The sequence below is a fragment of the Neophocaena asiaeorientalis genome, unplaced genomic scaffold, assembly GCF_003031525.2.
Source record: "Neophocaena asiaeorientalis asiaeorientalis breed wild unplaced genomic scaffold, Neophocaena_asiaeorientalis_V1.1 scaffold202, whole genome shotgun sequence".
Taxonomy (NCBI): domain Eukaryota; kingdom Metazoa; phylum Chordata; class Mammalia; order Artiodactyla; family Phocoenidae; genus Neophocaena; species Neophocaena asiaeorientalis.
The window spans coordinates 1,871,512-1,898,086 of NW_020172627.1; the positions used below are offsets into that span (position 1 = coordinate 1,871,512).

General features: G+C 38.3%; 2 protein-coding genes and 1 non-coding gene across 5 annotated transcripts in view; 2 read left to right on the forward strand and 1 right to left on the reverse strand.

Annotated features, from left to right (window-relative positions):
- The window catches only part of PARG (poly(ADP-ribose) glycohydrolase), a 116,563-nt gene extending 115,989 nt beyond the window's left edge, over positions 1-574 (reverse strand). For all 3 annotated transcript variants that reach the window (XM_024739051.1, XM_024739050.1, XM_024739049.1), the window contains exon 1: positions 107-574. In XM_024739051.1, coding sequence (XP_024594819.1) covers positions 107-326 — 220 coding nt within the window. In that variant the 5' untranslated portion in view covers positions 327-574. The remainder of the gene's footprint in view (positions 1-106) is intronic.
- A 95-nt stretch (positions 575-669) lies between these two features.
- Positions 670-25,990, forward strand: LOC112395709 (mitochondrial import inner membrane translocase subunit Tim23). Its single transcript, XM_024739052.1, has 7 exons — positions 670-907; positions 3,480-3,538; positions 12,117-12,210; positions 12,430-12,514; positions 15,043-15,101; positions 16,852-16,962; positions 25,451-25,990. The coding sequence occupies exons 1-7, from the start codon at positions 802-804 to the stop codon at positions 25,564-25,566; spliced, it is 630 nt and encodes a 209-aa protein (XP_024594820.1). The 5' UTR covers positions 670-801; the 3' UTR covers positions 25,567-25,990.
- Positions 14,337-14,540, forward strand: LOC112395762 (small nucleolar RNA SNORA74). Its single transcript, XR_003002432.1, has one exon. It is a non-coding gene; the product is annotated as a small nucleolar RNA SNORA74 (small nucleolar RNA).
- Positions 25,991-26,575: the final 585 nt, after the last annotated feature.

A 26,575-nucleotide genomic window follows, 5' to 3' on the forward strand; every position in this document is an offset into this window, starting at 1 on the left:
CAGAAAAGGGGCGGGGGGGGGGCGGTGCTGGGCTCCCTGGCTCCTCAGAGACCAAGAAGAGGTTTGGGCCGAGGCGAAGGACAAAGAGCTTTATTTCCCCACGTACCAAGCGAGGTGGCGCTGCCTCTGTGCGATCCCGCCCGCCCCGGGACGCAGCCTGACGAGGACGGCGGGACCCTGAACTGCACCGGAGCGTCCTTGGGATCGAGGACGCGCCTCTGCCTGCCGGGGAAGCTCCGGGCGTCCGAGGCGGCCGGCGGAGAAGTTGCAGCGGCGCCCCAGCGGGGTCGCTTGGTGCAGGGCTCACAGCCGGGGCCCGCACTCATGCTGGGACCCGCAGCGCACAGTCCCCGGGCTAGCCCGGGCGGAGAGCCTCATTCACTAACCCTGGGAGGGACGGACTGCGCCTCCTTCTCAGCGCCTCCCGACACCATGCCCTCTATGCCGCTGCCTGCTTCTGCAGCTGCTGCTCTGCCGGCCTCCCGAGCCAGACCCTATCCAGTCGCCTGCCTTCCCTCTTCCACAGGCACCCCACCTTCCTCAAGATGCGCCGCTTTGATTCTAGCTTCGTTCACTTTCCCACCACCGGAAAGCTGCCGTCAGGCGCTTCCGGCTTCCGGGACGTAAGCTGTCGCAAAGCGGAAGTGCGAGGTTCAGCGGGCGCCGGCGCCCGGAAGGTCAACCTGTGAAGGAGGTGGTGGTAACGCGGGACTCCCCACTATTACAGAGGAAAAACGGCCGAGCACGCGATCTCGGCCTGAGACGGCGGGGCGAAGTAGACGGGCAGTTTGCTGCGACACCATGGAGGGCGGCGGCGGAAGCGGCAACAAAACCACAGGGGGGTTGGCCGGCTTTTTCGGAGCCGGTGGAGCAGGCTACTCGCACGCGGATTTGGCCGGAGTCCCGCGTAAGTATCGGGCCTAGCTTGCGAACATTTCTGACTGGTTCTTGCGGCCACGCTACACTTGCGATGTGCCCTGTTCCCTTTTTTTTTTGCTGGCGGTCACAAGCTTCAGTAGCAGTGGTGGGGTTAGTGTGTCTGCGCGGCCGCTCTTTTAGCACTGAACGAGTCTTCGGAGCCATGGACTCCGAGAAGCTCTCTGTGTTTGACCCAGACCCAGGAGATGTTGCATGTCTTCTTCCTTTTATATTCAAGCTTCGTGTCTTAGCGTTCCTCTCGCAAATTCCTTGTGTGTTGGGCTGTGTGCTTGGCCCTAAGTGCAGAAGAGCGCCCAGTTTTGCAAGTAAATGCATTCCACGTATCGAGCCCATACATAACTTTTTAGCACAAAGTCACATTCTAAACCACGAAGTAGCCGTCAAGGTAAGACACTCAATACTAATGCATACAGGAGAGAAAGAAATACGTCTCGAGACAACTGGAGGAACTTGGAAGAGAACTTTTATAGGCATGAAGAAAGAAGCCGGTAAGAATTTTAGGAAAGGAAATTATTCAAGATCTAGGGTGCCGAAACACGAATACCCTGCCTGTGCCCTCTCCTAAGTAGTGTGAATATGTATTCCAGATCTTTGGAACTTTCTAACTGTGGTATTCAACTGGATGAACAGAACTTGGAGTTAAAGATAGTGGGAAGTTGGTGAAGGATAAGCGCTTCATAAAACTGATTTCTCTTGAGAATCATTGTACTATTTCTTTAGGTCTCTTATGCTCAAAAACAAAAACGCCCTTTAAAGTTCCTAGTGTCACCTGTGTCAGAACTGCATCTAGGACTTCCCTGGTCGGCAGTGGTTGAGAATCCGTCTGCCACAAGTACTGAAGCCTGCGAGCCCGTGCTCCGCAACAAGAGAAGCCACCACGATGAGAAGCCCGCACATCGCAACAAAGAGTAGCCCCCCTTTCACAACTAGAGAAAGCTTGCGCGCAGCAACGAAGACCCAGTGCGTCCAAAAATAAATAATAGATAAATTTAGTTTAAAAAAAACTGAATCTAGAACATAGTTTGTATGTAATAAGTTATAGGATATAATTGTATGTAGTTTGTATATTAGTCTCAGGACCTTTGAGTTTTGGAGCACAAAGCGCACTGCCTTAATGTGAAGAAGCATTGTTACGTTAATTAAGATTTGAAGGTAAATTAAGAGATCAAGGGGTGAACACCATTCACTGAGTACTTGAGGTGGACTTTTCTGGGTGCAGGACTACAGTATTTAAATCTTAAAAGATGAGTGCTGTTTTCACGGAGCTTACATCCTGTTGAAGTGAGCCAAGTAACATGAATAAAAAATATTTCAGTTAGTGATAAGTGTGTAAAGGCAATAAAAGGATCCTGAGATGGTGATGGGAGCCGAAGCCATTTTAGAATGGTCCAGGGAAAGCAACTCAGGGGTGTTGCCCTTTGAGCTGTGACCCGAAGACAGTACAAATGCCTGGGGGGAGGCAAGTGTTTGAGGATCAGCTCTTAGGTCATTGTATCTACAGAGCTATTGGTTTGGAGTTGGTTTGGTGGGAGATAATAATGAGATTAGAGGGGCAAGGAATGGCAGCTAAGGTAGTGTTGCGTAAGCCTTTTGTAAGGAGTTTGGATTTGGTTACAGGTGTAAATGGAAGCCGTTAAGGCTGATTTCCTTTTCTTAAAAGAAAATCACTTTAATTGCCATTTAGAAAGTGAATTGGAGGGACTAGAGCAAGTAAGGAGTCCGGTTAGGTAGGAGATAGTTACTACAGTCTACGTGAGATTTAGTGGTTGGCCTAGGGTGGTAGCAATAAAGATGGTAAGTAACACAATTCAGGATAGATATTGGATATAGAATTAATAGGACTTTGAATTGATGAAGACCAGAGTCCTGGGTAATGGATAGGTTTGTGAACAATCAGCTGAGATAAAAGATCCAAAGATTAAATTTAAAATGTGAGAAAGTTGATTTTCCTTGATAGATTTTTCTATCTTCAAAGGTAGTAGAATTCAAGTCTGGCCCTATGAGAGTGCCCATTTCTTTTGCCCTGACCCCTTCCTTCTGGTGATGACCTAAGAATTCTACCCTGTAAATCAAATCTGTCAACAACTGTCAACACTAAGATCTGAAGGAATTGCCTTAGAATATTTATACACAACACATAACCCAAACGATGTTTTTCTCATAAAATTGATTGGTCTCTGGTCAATTTTATTTTGCATTCTGTATAGTTGTCAAGCATTTTTGTAGTAAAGTAGAAAGAAATTAGCTTTTTATTGACCTGGGCTATGCTTCCTGCTACTTTGATTATTTGATCCACGTCACTGCCAATATCTTGTTGATATGAGATCCTGAGACACCAGTGCAAGATTGAGGGCACCAGGAAGAGGCAACCCCTAAACTGCCAGACAGGAAGGATAAGACCAAGAAAGTGGTAGAGAAATACACATTCATTGAGCCTGTGCATCAAAATTGCAAAACACACAAAACAAGAGCAAAATTAATGCTAAACGAAATAACTTTTTAAAATTTTATTGCAATATAATGCTTTGTTTTCTCTCTAGTAACTGGTATGAACCCTCTGTCTCCTTATTTAAATGTGGATCCACGGTATCTCGTGCAGGTAAGATTAAGACTAGTCCTTTTATGATTTTACTAATTTGGTCCTTTATCTTACCATTTAAAAAAATAACCCCAAGTACCTATGTTGACTTGATCTGTGATATGTGCATCTGGAGGCACCAAGTCTCTGGTCTTCATTCACCCTTTTTTCCCTCACAGACTCTGGGGATTTAGCTTGCATCTCTTCCTGATACTAGTTTTCTTTTTTTTTTTTTGCAATTTTAATTTTTATTTATTTATTATTTATTTATGGCTGTGTTGGGTCTTCGTTTCTGTGCGAGGGCTTTCTCTAGTTGTGGCAAGCAGGGGCCACTCTTCATTGCGGTGCGCGGGCCTCTCACTATCGCGGCCTCTCTTGTTGCGGAGCACAGGCTCCAGACGCGCAGGCTCAGTAATTGTGGCTCACGGGCCCAGTTATTCCGCGGCACGTGGGATATTTCCAGACCAGGGTTCGAACCTGTGTCCCCTGCATTGGCAGGCAGATTCTCAACCACTGCGCCACCAGGGAAGCCCCCTGATACTAGTTGATGAAAGGATTTTGGGGTTTGGTGGTTTTGTTCCATTTTTTAAAGTTGTGATAAAATACACTAACAAAATATACTATCTTTAACTGTACAGTTCAGTGGTATTTAATGCATTCCTAATATTGTAGCATCACCACCTACCAGCTGCATGCTTTTCATCTTGTAAAACTGAAACTCTACACCCATTAAGCAATAACTCCTTTCTCCAACCTCCCCCCAGCTCCTGGCAACCCTTCTGCTTTCTGTCTGATTTTTGAATACTCTTAAGTACCTCAAATAACTGGAGTCATACAGTATTTATTTTTCTGTGACTGGTTTAGTTCATTTAGCATAATGTCATCAAGGCTCATCTGTATTGTAGTGTGTGTCAGAATATCCTTCCTTTTTAAAGCTGGATAATATTCCATTGAATAATATTCCATTTTGCTTATCCATTCATCTGTCCAGTGGACACTTGGATTGCTTCCATGTTTTAGCTATCGTGAATAGTGCTGCTATGAACTTTGGTGTATAAATATCTCTTCCAGACTCTCATTTCAATTCTTTTGATTATATATCCAAAAGTAGAATTGCTGGATCATATGGTAATTGTATTTTTAATTTTTTGAGGAACTGCCATACTGTTTTCCATGGTAGCTGTACTATTTTACATTCCCACCAACAGTGCACAAGGGTTCCAGTTTCTTCACATTCTCACCAACACTTGTTATTATCTGGGGTTTTTTGGTAATAGCTATTCTAATGAGTGTGAAGTGGCAACTCATTATAGTTTTGATTCGCATTTCCCTAATGATTAGCCATGTTGAGCAACTTTTCATGTGCTTCTTGGCCATTTGTGTATTTTCTTTGGAAAAATGTCTATTCAAGTCCTTTGTCCAGTTTTGAATCAGTTCATTTGGTTTTTTGTTGTTGAATTTTAGGAGTTCTCTATAGATTCTAATTATTAACCCCTTATCAGATACATGATTTGCAGTTATTTTCTCCCATTCTGTGGGTTGCCTTTTTACTCTGTTGACGTTGTCTTTTGGTGCACAAAAGTTTTAAGTTTTCATGAAGGCCAGTATTTGTATTTTTTCTTTTGTTGCCTTTGCCTTTGGTGTCATATCCAATAAATCATTGCCAAATCCATTGTCACAAAGCTTTTCCCCTGTGTTTTCTTCTAAGAGTTTTATAGTTTTACGTCTTACGTTTAGGTCTTTGATCCATTTTGAGTTAATTTTTGTATATGGTGTTAGGTAAAGGTCCAGCTTCACTCTTTTTCATGTGTATATCCAGTTTTCACAGTACTGTTTGCTGAAAAGACTGTCTTTTCCCCTTGGAATGGTCTTGGCATTCTTGCCAGAAGTCGTTTGACCATATGTACAAGGGTTTATTTCTGGGCTCTCTCTTCCATTTCATTGGTCTACATGCCAGTACCACACTGTTTTGATTATTGTAGCTTTGGTAAGTTTTGAAATTCATAAGTGTGGGTCCTCCAGAATTATTCTTTTTCAAGATTGTTTTGGCTATTTGGGGTTTGTTGAAATTCCATATGAATTTTGAGATGGGTTCTTCTATTTCTGCAAAAATGTCAATTCCTATTTTGATAGGAATTGTATTGAATCTGTAGATTGTTTTGGGTAATACTGACATCATAACAGTATTAAGTCTCTGATCCATGAATATGGGATATGTTTTCATTTCTTTATGTCTTTTTAAGTTACTTCCAGCAAGTTTTGTAGTTTTCTTGTAAAAGACTTTTACCTCCCTGGTTAAATTAATTCCTAAGTATTTTATTCTTTTTGATTTTATTGTAAGTGGAATTGTTTTCTTCATTTCCTTTTCAGATTGTTTGCTGTTAGTTTGTAGACGTGCATCTGATTTTTTGTGTTGACTTTGTATCCTCTGCTGAATTCACTTATTAGTTGTAACAGGGTTTTTTTGGTACAGTCTTTAGGATTTTCTACATATAAGATTATCTGTGAAAAAAGAAAATTTTACTTCTTTCTAGTTTGGATGCCTTTTATTTCTTGCCTAATTGCTCCAACTAGAATGTCTAATACTGTGTTGAATAGAAGTGGCAAAAAAAAACGGGCATCCTTTGCCTTGTTCCTGATCTTAGAGGAAAAGCTTTCAGTCTTTCATCTTTGGGTATGGTATTTGCTGTGGATTTTTCATATATGGCTTTTATTATGTTGAGGTAGTTTCCTTCTGTTCCTAGTTTGTTGAGTGTTTTTTATCAATGAAAGTATGTTGGATTTTGTCATACTATTTCTGCATCAATTGAGGTGATCATGTGGGGTTTTTCCCCTTCATTCTGTTAATATGATCTATTACATTGATCAGTTTTCATTTGTTGGAACATCCTGCATCCCAGGAATAAATCACACTTGGTCATGATGTATGACCCTTCTAATATGCTGTGGGATTTGGTTTCCTAGAATTTTGTTGAAGATTTTGCATCAGTGATCATTAGGGGAATTGGTCTGTAGTTTTCTTTTCTTGTAGTGTCTTTGTCTGGCTTCAGTATGATAATGCCGGCCTCATACAAAGAGTTATGAAGTGTTCCAAGTATTCCCTGCACTTCAGTTTTTTGGAAAAGTTTGAGAAGAATTGGTGTTAGTCCTTTTTTTTTTTTTTTTTGGGCTGCGCTGCTACACAGCTTTTGGGATCTCAGTTCCCTGACTAGGGATTGAACCAGGCCACGGCAGTGAATGCCCAGAATCCTAAGCACTAGGCCACCAGGGAACCCCCAGATTGGTGTTAGTTCTTTCAGGCTCAGTGGCCATGGCTCACGGGCCCAGCCACTCCGCGGCATGTGGGATCTTCCCAGACCAGGTCACGAACCCGTGACCCCTGCATCGGCAGGCGGACTCTCAACCACTGCACCACGAGGGAAGCCTGGTGTTAGTTCTTTAAATGTTTGGTAAAATGTACCAGTGAAGCCATCAGATCCAGGGCTTTGGGGCTTTTTCTTTGTTGTGAGTTTTTTTATAAGTGATTCCGTCTCCTTACTGTATGGGTCTCTTCTGATTTTCTGTTTCTTGGTGAGTTTTGTGTTTCTAGGAATTTGTACATTTCATCAAGGGCATCCAGTTTGTTGGCATACAGTTGTTAATAACATTTTCTTATAATCCTTTTTAATTCTGTAGAATCAGTAGTGATGTCCTCACTTTCATTTCTGATTCTAGTAATTTATTTCATTTATCCCTGCTCGAATCGTTAATATGTCCTTTCTTCTGCTAGCTTTGGGTTTAGTTTCTTCTTTTTCTAGTTCCTTAAGTTGTAAAGTTAGATTTTTGATTTGAGATCTTTCTTATTTTTTGATGTGGGCATTTATAGCTATAAATGTCCCCCTTAGCACCACTTTCACTGAGTTTCACAAGTTTTGGTATGTTGTGTTCTTTTTTGCTCATCTCTTAAGTATTTTCTAATTTCCCTTGTGATTTCTTCCTTGATCCATGGATTGTTTAAGGAGGTGTTTTTTTTAATTTCCACGAATTTGTGAATTTTCCAGTTTTACTTCTGTTATTGATTTCTAACTCATCCCATTGTGGTTGGAAAAGGTGCTTCGTATGGTGTCTTTTAAAATCTATTGAGACTTAACTTGTGGCCTAACATATGGTCTATCCTAAAAAATGACTTATGTGCACTTGAGAAAAATGTGTACATTGTTGGGTACAGTGTTTTGCATATGTCTGTTAGATCTAGTTGACTTAATGTGTTAACTCCTCTATTTCCTTATTTTCTATCTGGTTATAACAGTTACTATTCATTATTGAGAGTGGAATTTTGAAATCACCAACTGTTACTGTAGAACTTTCTATTCTTCCCTTTAATTCCATCACTTTTGCCTAATATATTTTGATGGTCTGTTACTAGGTAAGTAAATGTTTATAATTGTTATATTTTCTTGCTATGTTGAGACTTTTATTGATATAATGTCCTTCTTTGTCTCTTGTAACCTTTTTTGCTGTAAAGTCTATATTTTCTGATGTTAGTATAGCCACCCTGCTCTTTTTTGGTTATTATTTGTGTGGAATATCTTTTCTCATACTTTCACTTTCAGTCTTTTTGTGTCTTTGGCTGTAAAGTGAATCTGTTGTAGACAGCATATAAATGGATCATGTTTTTTAGTCCATTGTGCTAATATCTGTCTTTTGGCCTAGAGAGTTGAATCCATTTATATTTAAAGTGTTTACTGATAAGGAGAGATTTCTGGCATTTTGCTATTCATTTTCTATAAGCTTTTAGCTTTTTTGTCCCTCCCTTCCTGCATTAATCTCTTCTTTTGTGTTTATTTGATTTTTTTGTAGGAAAGTGTTTAAATTCCTTTCTTATAACCTTTTTTTAAAATGTATTCTAAAGTTATAACACTAATTTGCATTTATACCAGTTTAACTTCAGTAACATACAAAAGTGCTGCTCCTTTACCAGCTGTCCCTGCCCCTCTCAATTGTTGATGTCACAAAATTATATCTGTATACATCATGTGGTCAAAAACATAATCTAATAATTCTTTTAAATGCTTTAAACTTTATGTAGGAAACAAAGGTGGAGTCAAAAGCGTAAGTTACAGTAATACTTTTTAAATTGTCCATGTATTTGCCTTTATTAATATCTTTATCCCTTCATAAGACTTTGAGTTACTGTCTAGTGTCCTTTCATTTTACTTTGTAGGAGTCCCTTGATCATATCTTGCAGGGCAGGTCTAGTGGTCATGAACTCTCTCAGCTTTTGTTTATCTGGGAATTTCTTAATACCTCCTTCACTTTGAAGAACAGTTTTGCTGAATATGGGGTTCTTGGTGGACAGTTTTTTCTTTTAGCACTTTAAATATATCAGCACACTGTCTAGTGGCCTCCAAAGTTTCTCTTGAGAAATCGGCTGTTAATCTTATTGAGGATCCTTGTATGTGATAAGTTGCTTCTCTCTTGCTGCTTTCAAGATTCTCTCTTTGTCTTTAGCTTTCGAAAGTTTGATTTTAACATGTCTCAGTATGGGTGTCTTTGAATGTATCTTACTTGGTGTTTATTGAGCTTCTTGAATGTTCATATGCATCTCTTTTATCAAATTTGGGAAGTTTTCAGCCATTGTTTCTTCAAACATTCTCTTTCTCTCCTTCTATAACTCATGGTCTGTATGTTAGTCTGCTTTGTGGTATCCCACAGACCCCTTAGGCTCTGTTCACTTCTGTTCAATCATTTTTTTCTCCATTTCCTAAGACTGAATAATTTCTATTCTGTATTCAAGTTCGGTGATTCTTTCTTCTGCCCGTTCGAATCTGCCTTTGAATCCCTTTAATGAATTTTCCAGCTATTGTTCTTTCAGCTTCAGAATTTCTTTTTGGTTTCTTTCTACGTTTTCTATTTCTTTGTTTCCATTTTGTTCATACATTGTTTTGACTTTCTCCACATCTCCTTTAGTTCTTTGAGCATCTTTATGACACTTTAAAGTCTTTGCCTAGTAGACCTATTATCAGGTCTTTTTTAGGGACATTTCTGTTGATTTATTTTTTTTCCTTTGAATGGACCATGCTTTCCTATTTCTTTGTACGCCTTGTGATTTTTTGTTATTGAAAACTGGATGTTTGACTCTAATAATGTGGGTAACTCTGGAAATCAGATTCTCCCCCCTTCCCCAAGGTTTGCTTTTATTTGGTTATTGGTTTTTATTATTATTACAATTATTACAGTCTGCCTATGTGCCAAGGACCAGCCTGAAATGTAAACTTAAGCTCTTCTCAGTTCTTTTCTGAGCGTAAACTTTTTCCTGGGTGTGTGTTGTCACTTTCTAATTTTTCCTTTTTATGCAATTGCTTTTGAATGTTCTAGTCTTTAATGTCTAGTTCACGAACGGGGAAGCAGCAAGGAGACCAGCTCCCAGCTCTTCTTTAAAGCCCCTGGAATAAGTGGGGGTGGAGAGGGTACAATAACAATGGCTGCCTGCTTCTTTGTACGCACTTCTGTGATCAGAAGGAGCAGTGATCAGAGCACAAATTAAAGATTTATATCTAAAAGCAACAAGTAGGGCTTCCCTGGTGGTGCAGTGGTTGAGAATCCGCCTGCCAATGCAGGGGGTATGGGTTCAAGCCCTGGTCCAGGAAGATCCCACCTGCCGCAGTGCAACCAAGCCCGTGCGCCACTGCTCTGAGCCTGCACTCCAGTGCCTGCGAGCCACAACTACTGAAGCCCATGCGCCTAGAGCCTGTGCTCTGCAACAAGAGAAGCCACCGCAGTGAGAAGCCTGCACACTGCAATGAAGAGTAGACCCCACTCACAACAACTAGAGAAAGCCTGCGCATGGCAATGAAGACCCAATGCAGCCAATAAATAAATAAAATTTTTAAAAAATACATAAATAAAAGCAACAAGTAATTACTTTTAAAAGCACCCCAATAAAAAATATTGGAGTGAGTAGTTACAAAGTTATAAGAGGTCATTAATACTAAGTTAAGTATAAATGAAAGTGTAAAGTGGGAATCTTTTTACTGAAATCTTGAACCAAATCTACATTTGGGGAAAAAAATACCACCTGAGTTTATTTAATTAGATCAGATTATTATTATTCAAAAGCCTATGAAAATAAGAGTGGTCTCATGAATACAAACATTTGAAATTAGGGGGTTATACATTTTAAGGTTTATATTAGCCTCGGGTTTTGGTTGGTTGTTTTTGTGGGTTTTGTTTTTTCAGTTTGGAGAAGTTGCTGATTCAACACAGATATAGTTGCAAATAGTAGGTTTTTTTAAAGCTCAGTTTACAACATCAGGCTTCAAAGAGTAGTTGTTGGATATCTCAGGAATGCAAGGTTGACTCACTAGCTGAAGAATGAGTCGGTGATGACATGCACTTGTATCAATACTTACTAATGTTAATCATGACCATCTTTTTTTATATTTCCTATGTGTAGTTAGTGATCCATTTCTGGATTGAAGGATAATTATTTACCTCATCATATTAAATATACCATTCCTAAAAACCTCAAACAGGAAGCACAATTTAAAACTAAGTCATTAATTGAAAAGTCAGGAAACACCCAGAATTTACAGATCTATGTATAATAAATATATTTAGACACTGAATTTTTTAGAGTTTGCTTCTCATTGCCCAGCAGACCATTTCTGTGTGATGAGAGTATGTGGGCTTGTTTATTGTACAGTTTTTGATAAGAACGTGTGCACGAGCCAGAAGTCAAAAATCAGTGCAGAGGTACAGTTTTCCTAATCAGGAATGCATTTACCAAAGGTCAGTATTTGCCAAAGGGATGTTTACTTGTTAGTGTTTTTTGCTAAGGGTGTGTGCTATCCTTCAGGAGCTCATTTTAATCATTTTTGTATGGAAAGCTTGGCAAAAATGTATTTGTTCATCATAAAAAAGTGGATTGTACTGCGAAATCAATCCTATTGTGCTCTTACAGTAGCACTTCTCAACCTGGGATTCTTGGCTGACCTTCAGGGGGTTCGTACCAAATTTTGTGTATGCATTTACTAGAAGGTGGATCTAGTAAGCTTTCTAAGATTATCAAAGGAATATATCCCCTGCAAACAACTAGTTAAGGAGGTGATTTTTGCCCTTGTGTAAGTAATCCAAACTGTTGTACTTTTATAGTTTCTGCTCATTTTTTATGATCATTGGTCTTACATATAGTAAAATCATGCTGGATAAATAGTAGCTACAGAGTGAAAGTTATTTTCTCCTTCCAGACTGGTATTCTGTTATCTCTCATAGCTTTCAGTTTACATTTCTCTAGAGATGGCCTTCCTAAACTTTCAAATTTATCATGCAGGCAGATTTCCTATAATCTATCAAACTTACATTAAGATGCAAAGTTCTGGGCAAGAATCTCTCCTAAGAACTAATGAGTATAACTATATATGTTGTATATTTCATTTAATTTTGATTTACATGTTCCTTTTGTTGCAGAAAGTTTTACTTTTGTTTGACTAAGTATAGTTGAGTTTTAGTTAATATATGGATTTACATTATGTGAAAAACTCCTTTGAAAAATTAAACACTTTGCCAAGTACTGTGTCTTAAGGGGAGCTCAACTTGGTTTTCATTGTTATCCCTGTAGGATACAGATGAGTTTATTTTACCAACTGGCGCTAATAAAACCCGGGGCAGATTTGAACTGGCCTTCTTTACCATTGGAGGATGTTGTATGACAGGTTGGTATTTATATATGTTTTTTTAAGTATCCTCAGTCCAAGTAGTCAGAGGTGCTTAAAAGCAAAGGCAATTAAAATATCACCTTCAGGGTTGTTTTTTTGAAAATCATTATTTATATTTTTCTTATTATTAAATAAAAATGAAAAAGAATCAGAAATATAGTTGTTCTTTTAATATATAGCTGATTATTTGAATGAATTGTTACTATGATTTGCCAGGGGCTGCGTTTGGGGCAATGAATGGTCTACGGCTAGGACTGAAGGAAACCCAGAACATGGCCTGGTCCAAACCAAGAAATGTACAGTAAGTCTCATGTAATGACATAGTGATGTTTGAATATTAATCTCTACTTTGTTGGCTTGATGAGCACAACCTTGAGATTACGGTTGTTTAGAGTATTGGTATACTTTTTGGTCAGTTTTTTTTTTTTTCCGGTGTTTTGTTTTGTTTTTCCCTTATTCAGAATAAAAGGAATTTAGGAATTAAGTCCTGGGTCTAAGCTTTTAGAAGGAGTGATTTTTGAGTCAGTGTCCCTCTGTCAGCTGGTGCTATCCTAACCTAACATCTCAGCTACACCTGTTCCATTTTGCAGGCCTATATAACATGCTTTTCAAATTGTTGAATTACTAGTACATTATTTGGATTGTTCAGGGGTGTGCAAAAGCGTAGGACATGATAAGTGAAGAAATAAGAAGCACATAAGAGTCTTTGCTAACTCTGCCGACATTTGACTTGAGCTGCTCATTGACTTCACTCTCCTTTTCTTAAGTGCAAAGGTGCAGAAAATTTAAATGAAATCCCTAGAACTTAGAGGTGGTTCCAAAAGGAGTAAGACAGTGTTCTCTTAGGAAACTGAAGTTTGCAAAGAAGGGAAAGTGCAATTAAGGTCAGAAAGTGTATATAACATGTATGTTCACCCTGATTAAGGAATAAACATGACCAGTTCCTGTTACTGTTCCCTAAATAATATATTGTTTAGTTTTGCATGTTTTTATGCTTCATATGAGTGGAATCACACAGTATGTGTTCTTCAGTGGTTTGTGGTTTTTACTTTAGGACCCTTTAAGCTCCATTTTCCTTATATGTTTCTTAGCCAGCAGATGGCAGCAGTGTGTTAGAATTGGACCTTGGGAAACCTGAAGGCCTGTCAAGTTTTTCATATTCCTACTACTGTATGGATCACTGCCCTTGCTTTACAAGCTCAGATCCTTGAATATTTTTGTATTTATATTCTTTTTTTTTTTTTTTGTATTTATATTCTTAATATTCGTTCTTTACTCCAATTTTTTTTTACTTTTTGTATTGTGGATAATTTTGAATCTATACAAAAGTAGACAAAGTAGTACAGTGAACATCTATGAACTATAACCCAAGCTCAACAGCCATCAGCCAGCACCAGGACCAGTTATGTCCCACCTCCTTCTTCCCTTCCATATTATTTTGAAACAAATCCCCAGCATCATATTACTGAACACCAATTTGAAAGTGGAAGGTCTCTTAGAAAAGATAACCTTTGTTTCTTAAAACCATCATAGTTACTAATTTTGGGGGAGAGTCAAATTGGTTTGCATTTCTGAAGTCAGATTTTTAAAATCTTACATACCATTTTTTAGTATAATCATTCTGATCTTTCAAATAAAGAGACAACATTTTAAAAATGGAAAGGTAATTGGGTTTCAAGCCAGACAAATCTATGTAGTTTCAAAGCCCAGTTTCATTGCTTACTGTTCTGGGATCTTGGGTAAGTTTCCTTACTTTCTGCCTTTAATCTATTGAGAGATGGTTAAAGTGGGAAGTAGGTAAGGGCCCAGTTAAGTGGTGTTGCCTGATCACATTCCAAAGGACTTTGGCAATTTGCAGTGCCACCAGCAATACAGTAATGAAAATTAATAGTTTTAGATGCTTGTTATAAATGAAAAACAATTAAGTGCTAAACTTAATATATTAGTAAATATGTACCATAATTAGATTAGTTAAATGTGTAACATAATATTTGTAATCATTACTAATTTTTTAAATAATCCTTTAAAAGTAATACAGATTTTTGTTATTACTGAGCATTAATTTAAACGAGTGCTTTAATTAAATGAGTTCTTTTACTGTTTGTTGTTGTAATTCTATGATCTCCAGCAGTAGTCAGCTGTCAGGACAGAACCATTCCTGTGACAGTGTTACACTGCTGGGAGAGCAGTGTTCTGTCTTCTTCCTCCAGTTGCCTCCGTCACTGTTCTGGTGACCTCTGGCACTGGATGAGGGCAGCGCTGTGCTTCCTTGAGAGTGTGCTAAGCATTCACTTCGGCTGCTTAGTTCTAGTCTGGGAGCAGACACAGAGTGCACTTTCTTCATGTATTCTAGTTAGATGACTTTTTCCTTTTAGTATTTGTCTTTAAGTTTGCTTTATATTCCATGATATTCCACACTTTGATTCTACTTAACATTCTGAGTATACATACTACCCCACACACATAAGAAACTTAATTATAAGCTAGTTTGTCTGTTATGTCATTTTTTTTTTTAACATAGATCAGTGTCTGTAAACTTTATAAAATACATTCCCGGATATCATTCAAACCTTTTATATATTTAATAGTTTTACACATTTAATAATCAGAATTTACTTGTTGCCCAGAAATGTTGGAGTTTTTAATCTAATCTTCATTTATATTTATATAAAGTAAAAGCTATCCTAATTGAATTCTGAGGAGGTGTTAAGTTTTAAAATTAAGAAAACTTTGTGTATATACATTTAAAATTGCTATTATTATGGTTTTTCTAAATACTAAAGGAATACTGGTTCTAAATACAGATTCTTTCTCTTTCTGCCCTGGTAGGATCTTGAATATGGTGACCAGGCAAGGGGCACTTTGGGCTAATACTCTAGGTTCTCTGGGTAAGTAGATATCTCACTTTTTAATAGATTATTATTACTGCAAAGAAAGAATGTACATGTATTATGAACAGTTTGATCAACTAAAATCCTGGTCCTGGGATGTTAAAAATTATGTTTAAATCCACTCTGGTGAGTAGTATAGATACTACTTAGGAGAAGACCATAAACTGTATAACAAAAGAATCCCAGCTGCTAATACCATTGTGAAGTACATTCATTTCTAAATGCTTTAAGCATTGCATACTCTCCTGTCTCAGCAAGACACCAAGTAAAATCATGTTTTAACTAAATGCAATTAAAATAATTTAGGTTTAAGGCAAATGGTTTTGTTTGTTAGGAGAGGTTCAGCCATCCTGATAAGTTTTCCTAATAGAGCATTCATCATTCTCTTTACCTAATTAGATTTCCCAGACTTAATTGCCAGAATTGTAATAGGGCCTTTGTAGACATTGAAAACATTTGCAGTTCTAAGGAAGGGATAATTTAGTAGTACTTAGGACCAAATGCTTTCATACTGTAATGTTTATGAATGATTGACTCTTTTGATGACTCATGACTTATAATAAGCCTACTTATGGCACTTATGCCCTAATCCAAAGTTTACTTTATTTGAAAGTCTGAAAATCTTTTACTTGTGGCAGATTAAGTAAGATAAAATGTAGGCATATTGTTAAAAAAAATAGGAAAAGCCTCTGTGTAACAGAGTGAGATCCTGGCCTTGTCATAGGCTTTGGAAGCAGTACATTTTCACACTGTAATAGTAAATGTCTGCTTCCATGTGCTGCCCATGACCCCAGTGCCCTTCCACCAAGCACAGTCACCCTCCTTTGTACCTGTGTGCCCAGAGTAATCAGTCGTGCTGGTCTCCCTAGGACTTTCTCAGTTGTAGCACTTCCTGTTCCAGGAAACCCTCAATTCTGGGCAGACTGGGGTGGCCAGTCACCCTGTATGTTTCCCTTGTAATGTGACCAGTCACAATGTTCTGCTCAAGTTTAGTTTCAGCTAAATAAATTGAAACGGGAAGAAGAGCCCTTATAAAAGTATAAAAACATCACAGCAGAGGAGTTGTAAGGCTGAGTTTGGTATAATTTTGAGGGGTCAAATGTGGCTATAATTTTGAGAAAGGGTAAGGAGAAGGGTTAATGCATTCATGGCTAATCAGTCTTTACAGGCATAAGAGAATGGTAGTTTGGGGGAAGATCTTGTTAAAACTAAATAGTGCTAGTGTTAGGGTTTTTACATGTGCAGGAACCAGATCTCACGTTTCTGGAAGTCATATTTTTCTTAGAATAGAAATGCATGTGTTTTGTTTTTGTTTCTAAACCCAAAGTACAGCTGTTACGAATAAAATGGAAGTGAAAATTAAAGATATTCTTTCTGGGACTCCCCAGTAGTACTTTCCATAAATAGCTAATAAATTTCTTCTGAATCTCTCCAAACATTTTCTTTGCATATCCAGAGTCATACACACATGTGCCTGCTTTACATATTAGTGAATAGAGCTCTTCCTGCGTTTTAAGTGAGTACATAGTATTCCATTATGTAGAAAGTCTCTTTCTGGATCAGTCCCCTCTTGAAGGTCATTTTATTTGTTGCTAGGCCTTTTTTATTACAAATAGTGTTCCAGTGATCATTGTTTATATGTCTGTGAATACTTATAATGTCTGTACAATACATTTATCTAAATATAATTGCCACACTGACTTTCAGTTTACCTTTTTATTACTGATCAGTTCCATTTCCCCTATAGCTTTGCTCTATAGTGCATTTGGTGTCATCATTGAAAAAACACGAGGTGCAGAAGATGACCTCAACACAGTAGCAGCTGGAACCATGACAGGCATGTTGTATAAATGTACAGGTAGGTACTACTAGTGAAGCTGTCTCTTAATACAGTTGAAGTATGCTTTTTATATCCATACTGTAGTTTCAAAGGAAACGTTATACTTTTTTTTTGTAGTATAATGTTCTCTGCCATCTTGTGGTTTGGGATTTTGGTTTTTATTTTTTGTAAAATACACATAACATAAAATTGACCATCCGAACCATTTAAGTGTACAGTTCAGTAATGTTAAGTGTGTTTACATTGTTGTGCAGCTAATCTCCAGAACTTTTCTTGATCTTGCAAAACTGAGACCCTGCACCCATTAAACAACAACTGTGCATTTCCCCCTTCTACAGCCCCTGGCAACCACCATTCTGCTTTCTATCTCTTTGAATTTGACTACTTTAGGTACCTCACATAAGTGGAATCATGTAGTATTTTTCTTTTTGTGACTGGCTTATTTCATTTAGCATAATGTCCTCAAGGTTTATCCATGTTGTAGCATATGTTAGAATTTCCTTCCTTTTTTAAGGCTGAATAATACCCCATTGTACGTATGTCCCACGTTTTGTTTATTCATTCATCTGTCAGTGGACACTTGTGTTTCTTCTACTTTGGCTACTGTGAATAATGCTGTTATGAACATGGGTGGACTAAATACCATTCAGTTTTGGAAAAAAAAAAAATCAGAACCCTGAGAGTTGAGTCAGAATTAACTGGATGAAGATCAAATATCAAATTCTCCTCTAAGATGGAAAAGAAATTAACATTCACTGAGTTATGATTACACTCTCAGCAATAATCAGTTAATATAACTTGTTTCCTTTAAAACTTTGTGAAGTGATAATCATCACACCCCAGTTTTATAGATGAGCACGGTATTAAGATGATCTTTCTTAAAAGATCATATAACTAGTGACAGCCCCAGATTTTTCTCACATTTCTGTTTTAAATTGCCTAAACTACATATGTTCTATACTCAAGCCTCTGAAAACCACTTTTATTTGTTTGATTGCTTTATTATGCTTTTAGACACTTGATTGAGTAATTTCGTTTTTATGTAACTCCTCTATCACAAATATCAAGTAGCATTTTGGCCTCATTTTTACTGGAAAGAAATGAGAGAAGTCTCAACAGAATTGTAAAATGCAAAATTTCCTGATATAACTGAGAGTAAGAGGCTTTTTAAATTTTGAAAATGGATCACATTGGGAATTTTCTTCTTAAGAGCTCGCAGTACTTTCTGCGTGTGCTTACGCACATCAGCAGAGCTCCCAGGTAGAGTAAGACAGTAAATGCCTTTTATGTCCATGAAAGTGTTACCTTGGCATAGAAGAACCTTGTTAAAAACCTAAAAATACTTCCACATTGAAAATCTTTGGGATCAGACAAAGGAATTGGAAACCCTAATTGGCACCACAAGGGTGGCACTCAGCCATCAAGAGTTTAGTTGGCCCAAACTATGTTTATTAAAAATCAAATTAAAATTTAAAAAACAGGAGATTTCACACAAAAGTCTAGAAATTTTAGCTTCTTTTGAACAAATGGAAGGCACTAAGCTCACATTATGTGTGGTGGCAGATGGCTGGAGCTGAGGTTGGGGAGCAGCTACCCCAGTGGATGGCACTGAAGCTCCAGCTCATTTCCCACCAATCCCCATTTTCTTGCTCAAGGTAAGCCATTACGGCATTTCCTGTGTTGAGGGCAGTCCTGAGTATAAAAATGTACTGAATTACCATCTCATTTAAGACATATTACATGTATTTTAAAGATAAAAAGGGAAAGGCTGAATACTTGGTATTATCCAGAAAAGGAGAGCCTAGCTTTCTGTGTCCAGAACTTCCTTGCGGGAGTAGCATTTATAACACCACCTGGGACACCTCCAACATCAAATATGGAAGCGTAGGCTCTTGGCTCAGAAGAGAAAGGGCAGAAAAGAATATTCATTAATTCTATGTCTGGTGACAAGTAGATTTCAGTTTCCACCGCAATTGGGGAACGCAGAAGAGGTAAATAATCTGCTGACCCAGAATTCCAACATTGGTTCGTAGTTCCTGGCTGAACAATTTAACTCAGCGCATCAGAATTGCTCTAAAAAAGGCAAATCAGTGTCTTATTGATTTCTGGTTTACACTCTACTTAAGACAGAGCACAGAATTATGAGTTTTGTGTGGCAGGAATATTTGTAAAACTTCTAGATTCAAGGATTTGGAAAAGAGTTTAGACACTCTTTAGTGTAGAATCAGCATAAACCATTGAGGAAAGAAGTTTACATTTAGAGAATGGTTAATTCCTGTTGACCTAAAATCTTTCCAATCCCCAGTTTACTCTTCTAGAACAGGAATTTTTTTCTTTTTTTTTTAAAGGAAGGGGTTTAGAATGAAAGCAATATGATTCAATTTAGGTATGGAAGCTACTTTTGTAGAAAGAAAAACCATGAGGGAAAATACATGAGAAGGTGGGTAGTTGTCAGACCAAAAAGAGGCTAAAGGAATAATTCTGATGGTGTGGTTTTACTTCCGATCTAATGCTTTATTTAATGAACTCTGTAAATATTTTTCAGAGGATGTGAAATGTCATTATTAGGTTTCCTATGCCATGTGGAAATCTAATGACCAGTATTTTACCAGAATGAGAACAGCTGTAGTTTTGCTATTATGTGTAAGTTTAGGAATGTTGAAGAGACCTGATCACTTATCTTCAGGAAACAAGACCTCAGAAACCAAAAAATATGGGTGCCCCTTTCCCCCTCGCAGAAAATTCCTTACCTGTTAATCCTGTGCCTTCCATGAGAAAGTCACCTTATAAAAGCAAGCTAAGTAAAAGAAAATAAACAAATACAGTTCTTCAAATTAAGCAATTATCAGGGTTATTGTTAAAATGTACTACTTCTCAATGAATGCCAGGCCTTCAAAATTAAACTTCATGTGCCACAAACAGCCTCTTGATGACTTCTTTATTTCTGTTACTGGCATCAACATTCTTCCAAAGAGCTAACTGCCATAATGTATAAAACATTTCAACAAATCACTTAAAACCAACAACCCAGTAAAAAGTGGAGTAAGGATATGACAAAGCCCTTCAGGAGGAAAGGCAAATGACCAATAAACAATTGAAGTTTGCCCACAAGCAACCAGGGAAAAGCAAAATAAAACATTAAGGTAATATTTTTCACAACCTGGCTTTTAAAAAGTGATGGTAGGGACTTCCCTGGTGGTGCAGTGGTTAGGACTCCATGCTCCCAACGCAGGGGGCTAGGGTTCGATCCCTGCTCAGGGAACTAGATACCACATGCATGCAGCAACTAAGAGTTCGCATGCCACAACTAAGACCTGGCGCAACCAAATAAAAAAAAAAAAAAATAAAAAGTGATGGTAGACGATGCTTATTGGCAAAGGTAAGCAAGTACTTTGAAGAGCAATTTGGCATTAGTTATTACTATTTTAAATATGTACCTCCTTTGCTTAAGTCATCTAATTTTCAGCAGTTTATCCCACAGCACACAAAGGCATACATGGAAAACTGTATGTACAAAAATAAACCTGGGGGAAACAAAAAAAAAAAAAAAAAAAAAAAAAAGTGATGGTAGACGATGCTTATTGGCAAAGGTAAGCAAGTACTTTGAAGAGCAATTTGGCATTAGTTATTACTATTTTAAATATGTACCTCCTTTGCTTAAGTCATCTAATTTTCAGCAGTTTATCCCACAGCACACAAAGGCATACATGGAAAACTGTATGTACCAAGGTGTTTTAAGACACCCTTCAAGGAAAAGGTGATATCTGACCAAAGATGGATAGATGAGGGAGCGTGAGGTGGATGTCTGGAGGGAGCAATTTAGGTAACAGCAAGAACAAAAGCCCTGAAGTGGGAGTTAAAAGGCAATGGGAGGGCTTCCCTGGTGGTGCAGTGGTTGAAAGTCCCTCTGCCAATGCAGGGGACACGGGTTCGTGCCCCGGTCCGGGAAAATCCCACATGCTGCGGAGCGGTTGGGCCCATGAGCCATGGCCGCTGAGCCTGCGCGTCCGGAGCCTGTGCTCCGCAATGGCAATAGTAGAATCTGGAGTGATAAAAGTGGGAAGGGACCAAATCATATAGATGATAGAACTTCATAGGCCAGTGTAAAGACTTGGCTTACCTGGACTTTAATTCTTACCATCTAAGTACTAGAGCATTTCCATTTACTTACAAGCCTTAAATTGTTTATTGTAACTTCCAGAGAGTTAAACTTTCACCCTTCTCCTGAGTACAGAGTTTACACCAGGAGATGTTAAGTCAGGGTTTCTAAATCCTCTAAAATTTCCATAAGGTTCTCAAAGGGGTCTGGGACACTCCCTACCACCTGCAGAAAAACAGCCACCGAAAGACTAGTCCTAAAAGGACACTGTAACGTGGGGGCTCAAAAACAGCTGGGATATTTTAGTGAGTTTGGTCCTGCATGGAAGTGCTGGCATTGCAAGGAAGGACTGGATGGGGCAGTGGTACGGGAAGCCCAGGAAAGCCCAGAAGTGCAGTTCAAAGTCCCACCTATTGCTTCCACTCTGTTACAAAACCAAGAAAGAAAAAACAAGAAGCAGGAAGCAGGCCTAATCACCTTTGATTTCTGCCTTTCTTTCTCTGTCCCCTCATTCCATCAGTTATGAAGTTTACCACACCCATCACCTGAGTTGAGGCCCTTATCACAAGCCCTGAACTTCTCTAACAGTATTTTCCGTTGACCATTTTGACATTAGACTTCTACCTCCAGTCTCTTACCTACTTACTATTTCTAGCTTAATCTTCCTCAAGGAAGGTTCTAATTCTAATACTCCCTACCCAGGAGCCTGTGATGATGACACACTTCCTTTCTATCTTAATTCAAACTTCTCACCCTAGCCTTCCATTTTCTATTCTTAACCTATCTTCCCAGCCTTTTCTCCCACAGCTTTCTCATGCATGTCGTATGATCAAACAGATAATTTTGAAATCCAGTCCATCCTTAAGGCCCAGCTCAATTGTTAGTACCCCTTTCAAGAAATTTCCCTGATAATCTCCTTTCTCTATGCTGGAGGCAATTTGGTATGCTGAAAAAAACTGGGCTTTGGAGTCAGACTGAGTTTGACTAGCACTGGATCCCTAAATAAATGTGTAAATAGGAGAGTAACTTGTCTGAATTTGAGTTTGTCTATAAAACAGGGGTGACTGTTGCCTTCAGAGAGTTGTAAATGAGATAACATATAAACCTTTCTGCCATAAGCATATTTTGTACAATTCTTATGAGACTTGACACAGTTTTCCTAGTAGGAAGTCAAGAGACAATATCTAGGATTGAAATATCAAGAAATAGCAAGATAAAGATGTTCTTTAGAAACATGCAGGTAAAAAGCGAAGAATTAAAAGTAGTTGCTTTTGGGAACTGGGAATTAGGGTAGGAACGATGAGGACCCCAGCTGTTGTGCATCACTAAAATCTTTTGGTACTGTCTTGACTTCTAAAATTATCTATATGGACTACTTTGATAAAAATAAAAATTAAAGTGAGTAAAGATATATCAACATAATAAAAATTAACTTAGGCATTAGATTGGGAAGGCGAGGAGGGAATTGTTTAATGGGCACAGAGTTTTGGTTTTGTAAGATGAAAAAAGTTCTCTGGAGATGGATGATGGTAGCCCAACGCCAATGTACTTAATGCTACTGAGCTGTACACTTAATAATGGTAAATTTTATGCATATTTTATCACAGTTTTAAAGAATAGTTTTAACAAAAAAATTTAAGTAGTACAAACATTTGTTGAATGGAATTTGTAGCCATCTCTGTGTATGTAAGGCTGTTTGTCTAAAGCAAGGGCCACAGACTCCTGCTGTCTCTTCAGATACCTGTCTCTTCACTGAATGTATATTACATTTTTAAACAGTTAACATTTTTAATGGTTATATAAGTACCTACATAGCCTTTGCACTCTCAAAGCCTAAAATATTTACTTTCTGGTCGTTTCAAGAAAAATGTGCTGACCCTTGTGCTAAAATAATTTTCAGTTCAGTGTGTTAGCTCTGCCAGTGATCAGCTCTATACCCCATAAACCAGGCGTTTAAATATTCTGGGCCTCATTTTCCCAGGTTTAGAAGAGGGTGATATTTGCCCTTTCTGGAAGAGTTGTATCAGTATCCAAAAGATAGAAGATAAAACTGTGACACACAAGTCTCATGTTTGTTCTGCTTTATAGAGATTAACCATTGGCCTCATTTGGTTACTCTGTGTTCAAAGCAAGTTTATTTGCTAATCGACTTCCTGTGTTTAGTTGGGCAAAAGTTGTTTTATTACAGAAAGCCTAAAGCCAAGGCTGTCAAACTTTTAACAGATCAACCAGCTGGAAAACCCTGAAATTAATGGAAAGAATTAAAACTAAAACAGGGTTACTGTGATTATTAGTAAATCAAGCACTTACGTATGTTTGGTGTCTTCTTACTAGAAACAACTTTTTTCTAGTCTTCAGAGAAGTAACATAATTGATTTGAACTAAGTTTGTTTCATTTTGGTCAGAAAGTAGAAGGCTTTCTAGGGGATAAGTTTTTCTTAAAGGATACAGTGTGCCACTTATGTCTCCAAAATCTTAAATCCTTATAGTTCCCAATTTCATTATTACCCCTAGTACCTATATCCAGGGAGGCTTGCTATCTGATAGATGAGTAGAGTGAAGATCCTTCTAAAATGGCCAAGTAGAAACCATGTTCCTAGGACACTCAAAGCAAAAGGCCAACTGAAAGTAACAGTTTGCAGCCAATTCTAAACCAGTGGACAGACTTCAGAGTCCTGTGGACCTGTAATCGGCCAAAGGTCTAGGGGAGTTAGTTTGAAGTTGAATGTATGGTCCCAGGAAATGGTGTCTGCGAAATTATTGTGCTTTCAATTACCTCCCCTATATCATTTTTCTAATTTTGCAACCACACTGAATATAGTTGCAAATTCAACTGTCATGCGTAGTCTGTGTGGCAAGATATAAAGAGATGATGTAGACTTCTAGGAGATATCTCCCATTTACTTTGATTAATTTTTTTGTTTCTGATCCTCCTTCCCACATATTTGACAGCTGTTTACAGATGATGCCTGCAGTTTCTGTTTGGGTCTGTTTAAGAGAGATAATTAGGGCACTTCATAGTTGAAGCTTAAGCAGGTCAGCTATCTTAAGTCTTCAGGCTAGAGAGCCTCCTAGAGGGAGTGGCCCTTTATCATCTGAAGCCATCTGGCAAGACTTTCATTGCAGAAAGGGTTGGTCTGAAGCATTCTAACTCAGCAGTGTCATGAATTTCACGGAATTTACTGGCTTGTAGCTAAAGGGCCTATAATAAGGTATAACCACTGGACCTTTGCCTTCCTAACATGTGACTTGGAACAAATACTCCATAGGTACAATATAGGCTACACCTGAAGTCTGTGATTCCTACTTATTTGTGAAACTGTAAGAGAACATCAAATATTTCTTAAAAGCTTCTTTGGGTACCCCCATTCCTCTTATTAGACTTGGGGACTATTTTCAGATAACTGACTGAAACATTTTTGTTTCTGCATTTCAAATGAAATATCTATTCCTAATCTTTTTCCACATGAAAAATTCTTTTGTTGTTAAGCAGAAACAGTTCAAAGTCTAATCCTTGAATGTTTTTCAACTAGTATGATGTTAAGTGCCTCATTCTCATTAGTTGAGATTTTCTGACACATCAGGGTAGGAATAAGCAACAGGGGAGTTGGTGCTTCATCAGCATCTAACTCAAAGCTTGATTATAGCCATCACCCACCATTCTGTCTTGAGTCTTCAGTCTTCAGAGTTAGTATTTAGAGGACCTGTGCAGAGTCCAAAGGCTGTTAATACTGTTTTCAAAGAGGGTGTCACTGTTTACATACAGCCTTAAATCAGTTGACAGTGTCAGTTAAGTTCTTATTATTAATTTGGTTGCACCAGGTCTTCATTGCAGCAGGCAGGCTCCTTAGTTACGGCCAGCGGGCTGCTCCTTAGTTATGGCTCACCAGCTTCTTAGTTGCAGTATGCATGTGGGATCTAGTACCTTGACCAGGGATCGAACCCGGGCCCCCTGTATTGGGAGCTTGGAGTCTTAACCACTGTGCTACCAGGGAAGTCCCAAGTTCTGAATTATATGACTAGCAGGGAATTAATTACTGATCTGGCTGTGACTTCAATGATAAGCATAAGATCTTGTCCAGAAGTGTTCTAGGATCAAGTCAGATTGAGAAAAGTCAAGAAATTATGCTGATGATCTTAGATACAAATTGTGAAATTAAAAGTGGAAAAAAACGTTGTGAATATGAAAGTATAGCTTATGTATTAAACAACTGATTTAGGGAATCTCTCTCTCCTGAACTTCAGTCTTGGTTTCTTTTATTACTTTTACAGCTTATTCTCCTGTTTGGGATGGAATCTGCATAAACATGAACAGTGTGTCTCAGCTTTAGGAAACTCTTAGTTAACCCTGTGATGCTAGGACAGTATGCAATACAAGGCTGTTATTTTCTTGTTTTTCTTCTGCAGGTGGTCTTCGAGGTGTGGCACGAGGCGGCCTGGCAGGACTAACCCTTACGGGCCTCTACGCGCTATATAATAACTGGGAGCACATGAGAGGCTCCTTGCTCCAACAGTCTCTCTGAAGATTACTAGCTGGTGAACGGAGGACACTTTAGTAGTCATCCAGATCAATTTATAAGTCAGTCTGGAGTCATTTACTCTTTTACCTGCAACTAGTTTGAAAAAGGAGATTACAGTTTGCTGTGATGAAGATCATGGATGGTTGACCAGGACTGGCACTCCTTCCAGCCATTAATGAGTTGAAGCCAAAACCCTTTGGTGGCTGAGTAATGTGGCTCTCTTCTCCTTTAAAGAAGATCTTGCACCTGTTTTTTCTCCTACCCCCTGAACTGGAAAACCAACCACTTACTCCCAGAATTCAGGTCATGCTTGTCAATGCTGTATCACCACATTTATTCATTTAATAATCCAAGACTGTAATACTGCCCTGTATTCCCAATAAAGGGTAAAAGCAGAACCAAAGTCATAACTCCAACATAAAACATAGTGGGTGTCTCCGAAGTTACTCTTGGCATTTGTCTATGCCCCACTAGGCTAAAACATGTTTTCATGTTTGTGTTGAAATGAAGGGCTACTGGTAGCATTAGCAACTAGGTTAAAATTTTTCTCCAATAGAGTTGACACTACACAACCTCAAGATATTTCAGATTAACCATTATACCATTAGTGTACTGTGCTAGAACAATCTGTGCAACAATCGTGATTCTGTACACGTTAACTCATCTTACTGGGGATAATTCGAAAAAGAGATGATATAGACACAAGCTGTAAGTTTTTAGGAAGCCTTGGGAAAGCAAGCTAAAGAAAATAAGGACAAGTTATTTAATTTCTGAGTTTGTCTTCTCATCTTTGAAATGAAGTTAAGTAAGATTGCACTGCACGATATACATAATGAATACTAAACAACTGGTGGCTATTGTGATTGATTAGAGAAAGTAAAGTAGGGCCTTTCTGAATGCATCTAGTTAGAAGGAATTTGGCAGAAAAGCACTGAACTTCAGCTGAAGTCCTCTAGTTTAAAAAAAAAAGAAAAAGTTTAATATCTTACCTGCAACAGCAGATTAAAAATTA